The following is a 17,918-nucleotide window of genomic DNA, read 5'->3' on the forward strand; positions in this document are numbered from 1 at the left end:
AGCCAAGAAAAAATGTCTACTCCGTGTTGGAACAAGTAATTGAATGAAACTATTGTCAAAGCGATTAGATAGATGTCTCACTTTAAGTAGCCGCACAACCATTCGTGGCCACTCTCATAAAATTCCTCATTAATTAATGTAACTTCTAATCTAATCGATCACACAACTCATTACCAAAATCTGATTTTAATCAATTTCGTGATCTTGCTTACAGTTTTCTGTTTGAAAATTAACGTTTAAAACGTGTAGGTATACGTCTAGTCTGCTTCCTCAAAATTTTCGAAAAAAAAGGCCCCTAAGCGTTCGAGATTTTGGAACAGGTACTCGAATCTGATCGATAAGTGCGTGGGAAGATCGAGGGGCGAACGATATCGCGAATCGCAAGTCGATTGATGAGTCGGCGACCGATAAACTAGCACCTACTCGTAGGTGCTATACCTAGAACTCGGCCTCCAAGAAGGACGACGCAGGACGCGTCGCGGACAGCAAAATGGCTACCGCGCGGCTCGCCGGAGTCCCGGATGGTCAGTGCGCAGCGCGCCCTCGACACGCGATTCCACAATAAGCTGCTCAGCCCCGGTTACAGCCGCCTTCTTGATCGCCGTGTTACTTGTGTAGGTGGGTGGACGGGCGAAGCTTTTTCAGGCAGGCGTCTCGGCGCACCGCCGCCGGCCACGAAGCTCCGGGAGAAAAATTGCCCTTCGATTTATTACAACTAATATGGCCGTGGAACAAAATATAAGGTTTTGCAGGGACGGTTTATACGAGTTACCAAATGCAAGGGTGATTTCACTTTCGTTTTTTTTTGCCATGTGTAACAGATCCGTTTTCAATAACCGTTTAAAGTGTAATAGTGTAATATTCAGGGAAGATGTCTCATTTAAATTCAATGTAATAATGGATTATAATCGATTCTTAACCTCGAGTCAATTTGTAGTGTATCATAAAAACACTATGTAAGTAGGCTTATTCGACTTTTATACGGAAAACTGTTATGAGAGGAGTAAACGATGACGATAAAACATTTGCAACCTTAATTATGTCGAATTCGACGCGTCGTCATTAATTCGTCGGAGCTTTAATGGGTTTCTGGTTCCCGCCGAACCCGGTGGCGCCTGCAGACGTCCGGGAAGACGCACCTAGCAGTGATCCGAAGTTCATATGGAACGGCAGCAGCTGCCTCGCGTGTTTGACTGTCCTGAGAGGTTCTCGTCCGTTTGTCCGGTCGTCCGTTTGTGTCTCTTGTGTACTTTGCGGCTTACACCACTCTCCGCCGGCCGCATAAGCCAAAGATTCTAATAGACCTGTTTTATATTTTTGTTTGCCCTTTCAATCTTTCTCCTTTTATTTCTACCTTTTCTTGTTTTTCTTTCTCAATTTTCCTGCCCCGACAAAAGAAACTTCCGAGGACGAAGAATTACTGTCAAGTGGCTTACTCTTTTTACCCCCTTTCTCATGCCTCGGCATGTGTTTACACTAATTTTATTTTCTCGGTCACCTCAAGCTCTCGATAAACAATGATTCCCGAAAATTGTACGAAAATTATACTCGTACGTATAATGAGGATATGAAAAACGGTAGCCTCGCAGACTTGTAATTGATTATTTTTTGTTCCAGATTTTTCACAGCTTACGAACAGAGTAGAAAATCTTCACCGTCACACGGTCGTTTTCGGTTTTTCCCTCGTTCGACGGCAGGTGAAGATAGAGAGAGAGAGAGAGAGAGCGGTTTTATAGCTACCGCAACACGCCTATTAGCCAAAAAGGGTTTTCATGGCCTCTCGGGATATTTTCTGGCTTTTTGCACAAACTGGATCGGCCGGTATACACACGGGGCGGTATACACATCCTTTATGTAAGAGAATTGAGGGAAGAGCCATCGGGCGGCCAAGGAGCCCTTAAAGGCTTCTGTCCGATGTAACAGAGCCATTTTGACCCGAAGAAAGGTGGCTATCCACGCTGGGTATTGAGCGGGCCTTCAAACGGGGGCCTTGGAGCTGGAAGGACTGGCTTTCACGATCGACTGCTCGCTGACAGATCGCCCGCCGGAGGTTCAGAATCCCGAAAAATTCCCAAATTATGCCTCAAAGAAGGCCGACGTGAGTCCTCCGTGCTACCGCAAAGGGGATTCGCGTAGGATAAAAAAAAAAAAAAAAAGATACAGATTTCCACGCTGATCTGGCGGGTCAACACGCTGCGATGTCGGGTTGGGCCTGTAAGATCGGACAGTGGGCCCTGCAGAAACCAAGCACGATGATAGTTTCGGTTTAGGTCTGGAAGGGTGCACTTCTTCTTTCTCTCTATGCGTATACAACATAAGTACCAAAAGCAACGAAACCACTTGACGACAAAATCTCTTCTCTGATCCTAGATTAACCCAAACGTCAAGCCCTCTTTTACCTTATATAGTACAATTTTACCATCGCGGATCGATCTTACGCTTCTTGACTCGCTTCGACAACGGAACTGTGGGCGTAAAAACCAACCGTCTTTGGAGAAAAATTTTTTTTCTTACATCACACGTGTGAAGCTTAAAACTAAATTTTTTTATACACTTTTCTGATCTATTTTTGTTCAGCGCGTCACTCGCCGTATTTAGAATCCCTTGGATCACACGCGGAATTGCAATCACTTCGCTGTGTTTGTACACTATCGAGAGATACTTTTTATCGAAAACGCAACGTGGAGTAAGTTTCTCACTTAACCAAAAATACCTCAATTGCGTTTCACGTTTCTGAATTTTCACCCTGAATATTGTATCATAAAACAACGTCACCCAATCAATACCGGAGGGCTCGAGTCAAGCCAGGGCAAGCACTTATCGTTACAGTGTTGCTTAGGAATCAAGGTGTGCGTTAAATTAGAAGAATTAGGTGATAAAAAATACTGCTTCAAACTACACTTAATGTCTAGTAAGTAAGTAAATTGTTTGGTTTGCGTTACGTACAGTACTTACAAAGCCGTGCTTGTCGCTGATGTTGTTCGTCAGTTTAAGCTTGTGAAAGCTCACCACCTTCTGCATCCACTGTTCCCCGTTGCTCGGAGAGTCCGGATGAATGTACATCCTCTTCGGCATTTCCGGATCCGCTTTACCAGCGACCATCCATCTGCTACTCGATCACGAAACAAAACGAAATTCACTTTGTTAAAAAAATCATGAATTGCGGGTAAAATTGGTGAGATAATTGTGAGCTGGGTTTGCGAAATCGGAAGGATTCACAACCAAGGAAAATTTATTCGCGTCATGCAAGTTTCATAATCATGCTCAGATCACAGGGTCGCAAAAAATCGATTCGAATTATATTCCCCGAAAACTTTTTCCGACACATACTTTGGTTTCTTCAAATTTTCGTTGCCGGAGCTTGCAAATAAAAACCGATCACAAAGTTGTATTTTTCCCGTGGATCAGGATCATGACTTTCCGACTATGTTCGGTATCACGATTTATCGCCACCCCGTTACCTGCTATTATTCATTCACTATCGATCGAGTCATCGTTTCCATTCATCCCCACGTATTCACTTCCTCTTTCGCAACTGCCTCGCATTCGTTCGGCACGTATGTTTTTCATGCGAAAAGCTCTAGCCGCACAGTTCGATACTTGTATAATCCGCGATTCAGAGAGAAATTGAACTGTTTATACACTGTACTACAATGAGGAGAATCGAATGAAATGTCGAAAATGACGGTGGTTCGGCACGTGTCCACCACTTTGCGCACCTATTACGAAACAAAGTCGAACCCCCCTTTGACATTCGAACCCTATTAATCGACCGCGGAACTAATTTCAAAGCGATTTGATATTTCGGCATAATAGCTCTCCTCTCTCGTCGACGCGCGGTTTGTTCCAGCGAGTCACGAGTCGTATAGTCCGCGATAACTCGTAAGTCGAGTTTAAACTCGTATACCTAACCGCAAAAGTTAGACCCCGAAGCAAGTAGGCGGGCAGGTATAATGGGGGGAAGAAAAGCACGAAGCCCGGCGTTGTTGCGGTTCGCGGATGATCAGCCTCAGCTCCTCCACATCTCGACTCGGTCATGAATGTCCTGCAGCATCTCTTGTTGTCAGTCTCCGTAATTCGCTGCGGTCGCTATTCGATTCTCTCTCTTACTGTCATTGCGTATCAAAATGACAGAGACGGAGAGATCCTCGACTTGTTGGCAGTGTAAAGATATTCTATCACAAATGGGTATAAGGAACGGTAGGGTATAAACTAACAATTTAAGCTTTCGCATGAAAAACATCGTGTACCAACCGTACACCGCACAGAAACCGTGTAACCTCCAGACTGCGGGAAAGACGCAGCGGAATTTCAGACTTCGTCTTTACCAGTCTCTTTCACCGAATTCACACGCACTTTCATTACTGTACATTCAATCTCCGTATCACTTTTGCAGATTATAATATTTAGAAACCGTTGTGAAGAATCTCTGCTGCAGCCGGATGCGAATGCATGCGCCATCCCCATACACGTCGAACATAAACTCTGCGAGAATTGATCAGAAATTTTCAAATTTATCTATACGTTATTATGTCTATATATAAATAAGTGTATAATAAAAGACTCAAACATATCCCGCATATTTCTAACCAAGGCGGATCAACCAACCGATGCTTTGCAGAAAGACTAAAGTTTATCGATCACAGGTTGTTTTTTTTTCTTTTTTTTTTTTTTTTCTCTCACACGCTTTACTCTTGTACATCGCACTTGATATTTGATAATTGCGGATAAGTAAGTAAATTCTGATCGCGCATTCCTGTAAAACGATCATCATGTTCAGTCTAACAATTGACAGTGGTCAACGAACCAATTATATCGTGCTAAAATATGACAGTAAATATTATTTTTCTTTGTTTATTTTCATTGCGGTTACGACGAGTATGGGGAATTGTTCGCAGCGCAAGGTCCACACGTATATATATTTATATATAATATGTATACCTGAAGTAACGATCGTGAACAACGTGCTGTATTAGGTACATACGAAGAAACGATCAACGAACCGAGGACAAGCATATTCATTCGATGAAGGAAAGATTGTTTGGAATTGGTTTTTCTCTTTTTCTTTCTTTTAAAAGCACATTAAAATTAACCGAAGTCTCCGTATGAGCCCAAAGTACGTGAAGAGCGTCGAGTCCATTTCCTCACGAATGCACATACATCATGCACATACGTATATGTATAATATATGCGCTCTGCTATTCGACACACATGCAACGCGGACAACTAGCGCGATTATATATAATAATAGGTTGATTATATGATTTCGGACCCGACGCGCCACTTTCTTCGCCGTGAATAAATAGACGTGATAGTCACCTGTTATGAAACTTATAACGGCACTCGTCGGATGCCACGATGTCCATAAGAAGGATGTAGCTAGCCTGTCTGTCTAATCCGGATATCCTCACTTTATACGCGGGGAACATGCGTCTGCGAACAATTTGCAATCGCAAAAGCAACACTCCATTAGCTTTTGGCTGTCCACCGCAGGGTCATCGATGTTTCATGTGTATACATAGATACATGTCATCATTATCATTATCATTATCATTATCATATTACAAGTATAATATGTTGGATATGGTGAAACGTATTTTGCCGGATGTTTTTCCGATCGTTTTAGTTTTTCCTTTCATCCTCACAAGAAACAGCAAACCACGCGAAACAATGATAGCTGCGGGATGGATTCGCCGTCTGCCGCAACCCGCCAAAAGTCGCGTTGCTTCAAAAAAATTCCGTTTGGGGAACTCGGCAGTCAGTCAGTCAGTCAGTCAGTCAGTCAGTCAGTCAGTCAGTCAGTCAGACAGGCAGGCAGGCAGGCAGAGGGTTCAATCGGAATCCCGTTATATCCCCGAGATTGGGAATTTATACCTGTTGTGGAATTTGTATCTGTAGTCGTCGGCAGCAACGATGTCCAGTAAGAGGATGTACTTCGCCTTGGCGTCGAGGCCGGACACCCGGAACTTCATTTGCGGGAACATCTGCCTGGACCCGCCAGTATACAACAGTTGCATTCGAATTAGATCCTCGAGAATTCGTTTGATCCTCGGAAAATTAATCAAGGTTGTGGGGTGATTAATTATCGGGAGTGCCTCCAATTACTTCGTCAAATTCTGTACCCACGTCGAGAGGAAATCACGAGTACCAACTTTCGTCTTAGGTACGTATATAATGTATATAACGGACGACAATCTCTACTCGAGAAAGCGAAGGATACTTCGCGTAAATAATCAACTAACCGCCGAAACTTGGCTGATCCTATGTACTTCGGAATGTATTTATACATAAATACATACGCATAGTCCGTCTGCTCGTTAGGTACAGAATTAGACCCGGTTACAATCGGAATTAATTGCGAGGGTGAAATAAGGGCGGGCGTCGATTCCGGGGGAGGAGCTGATGAAAATTGTATTTAAGCGTGAAGAAGGGGAAGAAAAAATAAGATACAAGAAAAATCAACACCGGAGAAGGAATGAATATAATATTATGTTTCAACGATGGGCGACGATGAGCGATCGTGAAATTTTTCCCAGCGGTCTGCGATCCTCGCCCCTCGCATGCGCCATCCATTCGGCTCCTCGATCCGAATACATTTGTATAAGCTGGAAAGACTGCGGTTCTCGTTGCTTATATATAAGAAACAAAAATTACAACATTGTAACACAAAATGATCGGATACATAATGATACTGTATTTATATGCATACACGGGGCTGAGAATAATTAAAATAACATCATAATAAACAAATCATGTAAATGTGTATAAAGTAAGATTTCGAACGCCATGAATTCAGTTTATACGAGTTTCTACAGACGATATCGTCTGCCGGTGAATTAATGGTCAGTTTCTTAACGAATCATTATTTTGATGTACAAGCATACCTTTCACTTTTTCTTCGATCGGTTAATAACAATTGCTGGTAGAAACCATGATTATAAATACACACTTGTTACACTCTGAGCCGGTGAAAAAAAGAAATTACGAAACGCAGGCCTCGTTGATTCGGACGGTAGACTCTACATAACAAGATAATAATATTGGCCGAGGGATTGTTGTATGGGTCAATAAAATTGACACTGATTTCGACTGTCAACGAGCGAGACCACCTTCTGTCGCAAATCGATAACTTTTTCAACAACAAACGTTTTATTTCCTGCTACTACGTATGCGCAAATTACAGCGCTGCTCACTGTACAAAGCAAAAATTTGGTATTGCTATTTGCTGACGCGTTAATCGTTTCAACAAAATTTACATCAGTGCCAATCTTTGTGGCTCACTGAAGTAAAAAGAAAAAAATTGACGACTCTGTTATATTCAACCGAGGTAAGTCAATAATTGTGCAAAGTATTGTTCAGTTCAATATGCAGAAAAGTAATAGAAGAAAGTTGATAATACCTCATGAATCACGGTTTTGCACTTGCGTAACAAACACTATATGATATGCGTGCCTATTTGCCTAGGAAATATACGGGAGAATTTCAATTTCCAGCCAGCCTATAAGAGCATAGCGAATAGCGCTACCAGATACGTGCATGAGCGCATTTAAGGCCACCCTGGAAGCCAGAGGCTGCGCCGATTACCGCGCAGGACCGATTCTGCTTCTCACAATCGGCTGTATGCAGAGCTGCGCGAAGCGAGCGGCTTATTAGCGGACGCGCACGCGCACACCAAGAAGATGCGGAAGCCCCGCGGTGGCGGGGGAGGGAGGGGAGAAAATAATGGAAGAGGGAGCTGCTGCAGTCTAGCCTAATAAGGCAGCCGAGCATCACCGTCGCACGTTAATGGCATGCATAAGTAGACACTCCGATGTGCAGAATCGCGGTGAAGAAATGCGTTGACGCATTTGCGAGGAAATCAAACTTTTCGAACTACGGTTATGATCGATATGAGATGAGCAAACTGTCCCGCAAAATACCGGAACAAAATCTTCTATGTGCCGAAGTATACTGAATTTTTTTAGAAATTTTTTTCGTATTGATAGGGTTAATTAACATTTAAGATTTGGATGAATCAATCGGATAACAGAAGAAAGTCTGAGCGTTTCAAATAACAAATGAAATATTTGTGTACATTTTTGGTAGTTATAAACTTCATGCGGACTGAACTTTTGCAAATTTCACTTGAGCTCGTAAAATAACGAAGTTCAGACAGATCATAATGGATATGAAATAATTTCTACAAACTTTGCACGAGTTGAACAACTTGACTTGAATCGAAACGTGAAAGTCTTGCATAGCAAAAGTGCTCGATATTTTTCAACGGTGTGGAAATTTTCTGAAACCAATTTCACCCTGATTTTTTCCTTCTATATCAGTAAATTTGTAAATCTCAAAAATTTTGTTGAAACGTAGCAAAAAGTAAACCAGAATATTTGAAAGAAATCACGAAGCTGAAGCTAGCAGCCACAGTTAGCAGCTGAACATGCTAAAGTTTTCGGAAATAAAAAAATGCTGTTCAATTTTATCCTGATAATTTTAAAAAATTATTAAGGATTCAAAGTAATTTAACAATATTTTGATTTTCAGGCTTCATTACCTTATTCGAATGACCATTCGAACGTTTGGCTGCCAACTTCAGCCTCGTCAGAAATCAACGGTTGTACAACATAATTTAAAATTCTACGTTTTTTTTAATAGAAAATAGTTGAAATTCCTCCTGACTTTGCCGTAGCGAAAAATTCTAAATTTCATAATCGCAATGTGCAGTTTATAATACCTCGCGGAGGGCAGATATAAACGCGCATGCAAGAGAACGGGACGCCATGAATCGCACTAGAGGGTTGAGGGTCGTCATTAGAAGCTCGCCATGCGATATTTTCCCTCGAATAATTAATCCGAGAGGGGTTAAACTGGTCTGCGGCAACGGCGATGAAGGTACGCGACGCTTCGCTGCGAAGGAACGCTCTTCACGAATAAGCGATGAGGGGATAACTGACCGCGCGCCATCCGAAAATCGTTATTCCACGGAAACTCGGTTCGAATTTATGCAAACAACTTCAATATCGGTATCGGTGTACCGATGCGGTCTATTAGCATAATTAGGTGTCATAAACATGTCGTCTGGCTCGGGGGCGTGGGACAATGGAGCCGGAGACGAAGCGGTAAACCGAGGGACCCCTGCCCTCCTTACCTATGGTCACCTTTACCTGCATGGGGCTCGACTCCTCGGCTCGACCACGACCACGCTACTTCACATTCTCCAGATCCTAATGGGCCACTTTCTGTTTCGTTTATTCGAGTCTGACGGTCGCTTCGCGGTCGGAATCTGCCGATTTTTTGGCGACACTTTGATTCTTTCATAAATACTGATTTTTTCTTTATTTATCAATTTTACTCGGGCTTTTTGTTTAGTCACTTCTCAGGTACTTGTATCATTCCGGAACGACTGTAAATTTCGCCGATTTTTTTATTTTACGTGAGCAAAAAGAAAACGAAGGAGTTTTACTGGTGCAAAAACTGGCGTAACGAATATCAAAACCATTTATTCGTATAGTGTGGTTGATATATTATTGTTCGAAATTTATTTTATCTTGACGAATTTAAAACCTCGATTAACAGTCGATTATTAATCGAAGTGTGCCTAATTTTTATGTACAATGAAACGGCAAGATGCACGAAAATCGAGAAAGCAGCAATTGTAAGTTGTCAAATAAGTCAATGTATATATATATATATAATTAAAAAATACCAGTCACGCAGTACGGAACAGCTTCTGCGTGTAAACGGCCGTTGCGAGTTACGCACTCGAATCGTCTCTGAATAAATAAATCCACACGCCTGCCTAGGTCGGACCTGAAGAGCAAGGCCCGAATTTAATTCTATTACAATAGGTAATAGGATTAAAGGAAAAGAAGTAAGGAAGCGGCTACTGGGCGTGACCCTTGCTACGCGTGTCTAATTGCCTGCCGGTTTCTCGGAGTATGTTTACCAACCCCCGGCGGCGCCACTGTCGCCGCTTTCTTTGTCCGCTTCTAAATGTGGAACTAGTATTGTCTTGGAATCGGTAATACAACGAGAGATAATTGCAGCCGTGTAATAAATGAGTTTAATTCAAAGCTGTGATGTAATAATTCTGATCTCCGAGCTTCCGATAGGTACAATTAGAAATTCAATGTCTATGGAGTATGTACACACAACTGAATATTCACAGAACTGAAATTCCTCGATCATTTAGAATTCCGACGTTTCAGATTTTTCAACCTTTTCATTTTCGCACTTTTGGAACTTTGATTTGTCGGAGTTACCCCCTTTCGGAATTTTGCCCTTAGGGGCCATTCGAAACTTTGATGTTTTAGACAAAATTTAATTTCTTTAAGTTTTACGACCAAAAATTTTCAAATTTGGAATTTCAGCCCCGCCTCTACCCACCGCGTTAGTGATTGTAATTTATCGATGAGTTCTGCAAACTTGAGCCTCCCCGGTCTAAGCTTTGAAATTAGCCAGATAACGCTTACAAATCTAGATCTTCGATCTGTCTGAAAAACTGTGAACAATTCACTATCCGGTCCTCGTGAAATGCTCGACGATTGATCCTAACAATCCCGAATTCCATGAAATCCTAAAGGAGTAATTTAGATCTCTCCTTAGCTCGATGGTACAATTTCTAAATTAGCCAATGGTTGCCATAAAAAAGAAAAAAAAACCAACAAAAACGAGCTCCCATTTGTCCCGCGGGATTTGACAGGTATCATCGCGTGTGATACGAGTAGGTATAAATGTCGCGTAGCGAGTAAGCTGACGGAAGGAGATCGGTGCAGGTATATTATAAGGTAGAAAATAGTAGTCTCCGTTCTTTGTGAAGCATCTCGTACAAGGAAGCATCTGCTTAGTGTTTGCCGCGGACGCTTTGAATCGAGGAATAGCTAAACTAGCGCCTATGCGGTGTGCTTTAGCGGTAGACACGCGGCGTGTATCGGGAGGAGCAGCACTCAAAACTGAAAACCACACATTCACGCCGGCCCTCAAAGCTGTAAGCCGGATTATCCCCGCTGTGAGAGGCAAAACATGTCACGTGATCCCAGAGAAAAGCTCCCGGATTCTACAGCAAGAAATATAACGTCTTCTTTTCAAATACCCGCGTTATACGGTATACGCGTGTTATTCCATGGGTGACCATACCTCGGCAGTCTCACGTAAATACACACGTTGGCCAATCAAAAACCCAGTCATATCTCCTTTTTTCTTGTTTTTTTCTCACTTGCAGGCACTCCAGAGAGTGATTTTTAAGCCGCCTCTTCAATTATGACTCGAATAGCGTCGCGAAAACGTGTTTAGAAAATGACCAATTCACGTCACGAACGTTTTCATGCGCCTAGAGTGTATCAAATTTTGCATTAGCAAATTATACGCACAATAAAATCCAATTAGACGTATATAGAAGTGAAATCTCATGAGTCGAATCAACTTGGGATGATGCGTCGCACGTGACTTACAAGAGTCGGATGGCGGTTAACGGCACCTCGGTAGACAATGTAGTCATAAAATTGAATCTAAATCTCTCATGGTTAAAATCGTGTTTCCACTGCCGAGACTGATTTCATAAGAATTTAAAACAAGCCGGCTGGTCGGCTGCATGTATACGTGCAAGTTTACACGATGGCATCGAGTGATTTAACATGATTTCACGTAGCTTTAAATGAATTCTAGTGACTCCGTACGTGTGCGGACGTCGGGTGAATTTGAAATCACTCCTCATGCGCTCGTGTCAATGCGTACAAGCGCGTTTACGTATCTACACACGTATACGTATGTAATATACCTGATCTTGACTATTTATGAATGGTTAACTACTCGAGATGTATTGACACTGTATTCAACTCACGCTTGCCGAGACTAATTGCTCAGAGATCATTAGCGTAAAACAATCTTGTCGAGTTAAAACAACCACACCCAAATAACCGGATGGAACCGATTCGTGAATTTCGTTAAAAATCATGCGATAAAAACTACGTAAGCCTATAGAAAAAAATATTACAATATTCAACTACACGTCCTTGTACATATCTACATATGCTGTACTAACTGCACAGTTGGGCCGGTTGAATTAGCCTTCGTTGATGGAAAGGCGCGTGTTAAACTACACGGTGAAATGACGAAAGGAGTGAAAATGAATAAAAAATTAATAAAATTCGTTCACATCTTAACGCGGTCGTTTCGTAGTGGGTAAAACGATCGGTCACGTTTAGGAAATGTATAACAGTACGCATCTGGAAAAGTTGGGCCTTTCAACGAAATCACCTGATCCGAACATGCGACGATGTACGAAAATATATAACGTATAAGGGCGAAAAAGGGGGAAAAAGAAAAGGAGAAGAGATCCATTAGGTTTCTTTCGCCGTGTCACAGGGCACGAGCAAAAGAAACGCGGTCATGCGAAGCTTCTGCAACTTGATGGATGGATATTGTCTCGACCGTTTGAAGCTAGGGTTAGATAAGGTCTTTACCAGGTCGGTACTAAAATAGGTAAAATAAGCATGAAGAAACACAGAACCTGCAGCCGTCAGAAATGTCAGAATGCCGTTGTTCTTTTCCTCCATTTTTATCCTAAATATGTGAAAGAAACGAGAGTTCGACGTCTATAAGGGCGGAGGAAGATTATTGCCGGTACATATATACGCGTATAGAAACGTCCGAGTGACTTATACCCCTGGTTTACGACCGCGTCTTCTTTCCTCTTCCGGGGATAGGCATCGCATTTTCAGAGACCAACCCGGTCCTCAACCTGCGACCCTGCCCTACGTTATCCGCGTTCCTTTCCACCAGACATACCAGACCTCGGAAAGTTCCCCAAGAATCGAACAGATTTTGGATTTAATGGATTTTAGTTGGATAGTTAAGGCAACTATCACAACTCTCAGATTATGGTCACGAACGATTTTGCCCCAAGTTCATTCGAACGTTGTTCCACGTTCGAAAACCGTTCCGGCAAGCACGTTGCATCATCCCGGTGTCAGTAGTCGGGATTTGGGTTTGTTAAAATCACGCGGCTGCGGGTTCGAATTGACATACTGTCAAAATGTTTGTTTAGATCGTTCAAAGAATGACGGAAGCTGTTATTTCTACGGCATAAACATTCGATAAAACGGAACACGAATGCCAAACTTTTGCCAAGTAATAAAATTTACCTGTTACTGCCGCAAGTTTGCGGATTGACTAATCTTAATTGTAGGGTATAAAAGCAATTCTGGTCATATCATTGTAATTATCGACTTTTTTTTTTGCTCGGATCGCAATACACTGGACGCACAATATAACCCGAGTCTACTAAAAGTGTTGAGACAATCGTCAAATTTTCGGTTTATTAATTCGCACGAAATCATGATTTGCCGCAAGCTGCACGAGCTACTGCATATTAAACCTCTTGAAAGGCGTGAAACGAGTCAGGATCGTGACTGTATTCGTATCTCTTGCATAAAAACAAACAGCGGATATTTCCTGCAATAATTCATCTGGAGATGATGATGCAGATAGTGTGATTAGTCTGCGACAAATGACTGTATTAACCTCGGCTATTAACCTCCCGGGTATTGTATCATTATAGTTATTAAAATAACAAGATACTAATTAAAATTTGTAGCGCTGTTAAAACTGAATAGGCACAACACGTATAAAATTGTACACACACATTTCAGCGGAGAAAACATTTGTAAAACATGAATACGCCGAGGTAGAAGCAACGTTTGTAAAAACATCTGTTTTTATTACACCAAGTAAATCCTCCCAACTCTTTTCTCTTGACGAATCAACCTTCGAAATATTGAAATAAACAGAGATTTGATCAATTGGCTCGTGAAAGAACATGGCTCAAGACTATCTATCAGCAGAGTTAAGAACGTATTGTTATATAATAATTGATATCGGATGTACCGTAAAAGTGATTCGAAATGACTTGGAAATTTCTCAAGCTTTTTTTAATTTCGGAGGTTCTGCTCCAGTTTCAAACAACAGTTCATATCGAGATCTTAGTTCGCGTCGAACCTGATCCCAGTATCGGCCTAAAATCCCATACCACATTCAGACCAAACCGACCAGCTCTTAAATATTATATTCCCTCGGTTTCTCCGAGAGGCGGTCCGAACTTTTCGACGACGGTAGAAGAAGCAATAAGCGGGCACACAGCGAGTGAGATGGCTATACGCATATGTATATATAGGTTGTCAGGAGGTGGCGACAGGTGAGCCTGGTTAATTGATCAACGGAATGACGTCGGTTGAAAGGAGCTTAGCTTGATATAACGGTGGGAAAAGCGAACGGACAATTGCCGGAGTTCTAAGAGAGCCGCTCTCTCGGCGAATGCAGTGCGCTTGCTTCACACACCACATCCATCCGTAGGACTTGCACGCGTGAAATGATACACGGCAAAGCGCAATAGTCACGAATCGAAGTTGGTTCGGCGGGTATGAACTCGTGTAGAGCAACCTGCGGGTATAAATCGAAGGGAATGATAATTTATCGCCCGTCGTTAGCACTCGCGAAGCAGTTGTTCGCAGGTTCCTGCACTGATATACAGGCGAAAAGGATATGGCGTACATATATATCGGAGAACTCCGGTAGCCTCGAGTTAATTTATTTTATCGCGCAACGCCGAGCAATGATTTGTTTACATCCTTCTCTCACCGAGTCGAGCACGCATTTATTGCACTTATATAGCTCCGGCTGTACGCGTAAGTCTGTTGCATTTTGCGGATTAACGATTGAACGAAAACTTCGATACGTTTATTGTACACTCAATTTCTACTTAGACTGCAATGCTGTTTTATTAGTATATTTACAATCGTAGTTCACCGCCTGCAAGGAAAGAAAATATACGATACATGCACAATTGTTAACTAATTCAGGCGGATAATTGTAAATTTATGGACACAGTTTCGGGAAAACAATTGTTTGACATGCGGTAAATTTTTATTCATCTTTTCATCTCTCTTGATTATAATTTTCGAGTAACGGTTCACAATTTCGATAGTCCTTCAAAATATCATCGATCTAGCAATCTTTTTCAGCCTTTACAGAATTGTAAATTGTACGAATAACAAACCTATCTACAAACTATAGTTATAGCAACGTATTAGGAAACTTCTGCTTATACACTCGGTCAAAAATCCAAGAAAACCAATGACGGTCAAAGTCCGAACGATTTACTAAAAATTGTTGTTCCATCCGATTGAAAATACCGCCAAAAATGGGCGAATCACACGTATCGCGGGTGAAAAATCGGATCAACGTATAAGAATATGCGAGAAACACGCGAACCGCTGTAGAGGCTGATTATCAGATAAGAAAACGGCCTGTACCTCCAGAGAGACAGTGCATTGGCTGTACGTAGAGGGGAGTTGCGAGGGGGATATAACAGTTCGAGGTTCTCCCTTGTCGAACAAATCGGTATACAAACGATCCTCGTAAAGCAGTTAAGAAGGTTGGGTTTATATCTGTTGCAGGAGCGTTTCGCCTTTGAGTGCCGGAGCAGCAGCCTCTCGAGGAGCCGTGAGGAAGGAGATGAGCGCGCTGATAGGGATGCGCCGATAGCCGAGGGTCCAGGGCCCGCAGCCTCCTCCTCGGGGACCCCTGCGGCGCGTTGCGTCGAGTCGCCTCGTCGCGTCTCTCGTAGACGTCGCCGCGCGCGGTCGACACAGAAATTTCAGAGTTGCGTCCCCCGGTCGTCCTTTTCTCATTCTTTCTCTTTGCTTTTTATTTTCTCTTCCCCTCCACCTATTTCATTTTTTTTTTTTTTTTCTTTTTTTTACTATTTCTATTCATTTTTCATAGTGCGTGTCCCTCGTCCTCTCGTCTTATTGTCTCTATGTCTCTTTGTCCCCGAAAAACCGACCGCCCTTTGTTTTAAGTCGGGGAAGGAACGGAAGCGCGGCGAGGGGGGCGAGAGGGGGGGGTTGGGGGGGAGGGGGGGAGGGCCGGGGGGGGGGGGCTCGCTTAAACCGAAATTACACGATTGGCTGCACTCTCGCGGTCGAGAGAAAGATGGAGGATAAAAAAAAAAGATGGCAAATTCGTACGGAGAAAGAAGACGAAGAAAGGGATAGAGAAGGAAAAAAGAACAGAAAAAAAATCCGGACCACCGTCAAACGCGACGCGATGACCAACGGCTGTACGGACAAGGAAAAGTCAGGAACGCGATATATATGTAAAAAACAAGAAGGTTCCGTACGTATGTGTATTGTGTACAAAAAAAATATATATTTTCCAAATCTTTCATATCAAATGTAAGACCTGAAATGGACAAAGCATCACGCAAACCAAAAAGTGTAATAGATCCAGGTACACACCAAACACACACACACACACAGCCACGACTGTGTACACATATGTAAATGTTATGCGTGTGTGTGTGTGTAAGATAGGTGGGTAGGATAATTACGGTAGAAGATTCAATGTAGCTGTTGACCTTTGTGGGAATTACAGCCAACCGGAGGCTACGCTATTTAAGGTTATACTATCGTAACGCGCGTGTATATGTTACATCCATATGTGTGTGGATTGCGTATATAATATAGACGGCAATTACGTTCCCTCACCTTACATACCTAGGATACAACGTCTGGATGTGTATAATATCGAGCTACAGACTCGGGGGAGATATATTCTCACACCTGAGATGCTGCCTAACAAGAACGTCACTGTATAGATACGTATGGCCACGTATGTGTGTAACGTGTGTGTGTGTGTCCGTGGACACAAAGAAATTTATCGTAAAACAAAATACAGAAGAAAAACCATCAATTGGGTTAAAGGCTAGAATTCCAACTACGCGTTTGGACAGTTTGAAAAAACTTTATTTGTGCAGGTAATTCATCTCGAATGTAAAACATTATTACACTGTACTAATGTTATTAATTCGTTTCGCTAATCACCTGTAAAATAGGCAAGTTCCGTCAAATTGTCGAGTGGGATGAGATACAAAAAAAAAAAAGGTGTTCGCTTGAAATTTATTTTTACCGATTTCGAAACGGAATAGACGGAGCTTCTGCTATATATATGTATAATAGGTAGCGTACCTAAGTTTGGCTGGCGCCACTCGTTATTTATACGAGGATAGGAAGGAGAGCCGAGAGGTAAGCGAGGGCTGAAGGGGGTCGACGGGCCTTAGGGCCCCGTACCCGAGGTCTCTCGAAGGCGGGAGCCGCCCACTAAATTATTATTTGTTTCTCGAAGGACTATAAACGCCGGGCTGCAGGCTTGCCTCTCCTGCAGGACAGAGCTGCGGTCTTCTCGTCGTGCCTCATCTCTCTGTCTGCGTCCTCTGTCCGAGAGTGCCATACCTTATATCTCGCGTTTATGTGTGCAGCTAAGGTAGAAATTTCTGTCCCGAGGCTCAGGGAGAATGGAACATGTATACGTGTAGTATACACGGTAGTATACATATACAGGTAGAGGAGACGAGAGCCAGGTGATATAATGACCGTCCTTCGTTTTTCCATACGCCAACTTTCAACGATATTTCACCTGGGATATAATCTACATCTGGAGGTTACAACTTCTTTCGAAAGAATTTATACACTGTTTTCCCATTTGTTTTTTTTTTTTGTTTTTTTCATCTCAGAGAATGCGACAATTTTACACTCAGAAAATTATTTGGGCCTGATGAGCAAAATTTGGTCCTGGCTACGAGATTTCAGGGTTCATACACATCCGACCAAACATTATTTCCACACAACCGAAAAGTTTGGTTGATTTTATAGAGCGCGGATAAGGAAACGTTTTAGTAATGTCTGAGAAAAGGTTTGGTACCACAATTCCATAGATTCTGTTGCGATTGAGAAATCAGATCTTCAAAGTAAAATCATCTTGTAAAGACTAAAAAATGATCGATTAGTTGTAATTTATGCTATACATGAGTTATGTGCCACATCAAACGATGAAAAAGAAATATACCGTTGTGAATTGACATGCTTATTCAATGGTAT

The 17,918-nt window shown here is 42.3% G+C and overlaps 1 protein-coding gene across 6 annotated transcripts in view; it reads right to left on the reverse strand.

The window, feature by feature from the left end:
- LOC107224873 (optomotor-blind protein) overlaps nucleotides 1–17,918 on the reverse strand; it is an 84,407-nt gene that overhangs the window by 42,113 nt on the left and 24,376 nt on the right. For 3 of the 6 annotated variants that reach the window (XM_046734044.1, XM_046734041.1, XM_046734038.1), the window contains 2 exons: nucleotides 5,875–5,988; nucleotides 2,947–3,109 (listed from right to left, as the gene is read on the reverse strand). In XM_046734044.1, coding sequence (XP_046590000.1) covers nucleotides 2,947–3,109; nucleotides 5,875–5,988 — 277 coding nt within the window. Of the gene's footprint in view, nucleotides 1–2,946; nucleotides 3,110–5,319; nucleotides 5,434–5,874; nucleotides 5,989–17,918 lie in introns of all 6 variants that reach the window. The other 3 variants (XM_046734042.1, XM_046734040.1, XM_046734043.1) reach the window with 3 other exon arrangements.

This window comes from Neodiprion lecontei, chromosome 3, assembly GCF_021901455.1.
Source record: "Neodiprion lecontei isolate iyNeoLeco1 chromosome 3, iyNeoLeco1.1, whole genome shotgun sequence".
NCBI lineage: Eukaryota > Metazoa > Arthropoda > Insecta > Hymenoptera > Diprionidae > Neodiprion > Neodiprion lecontei.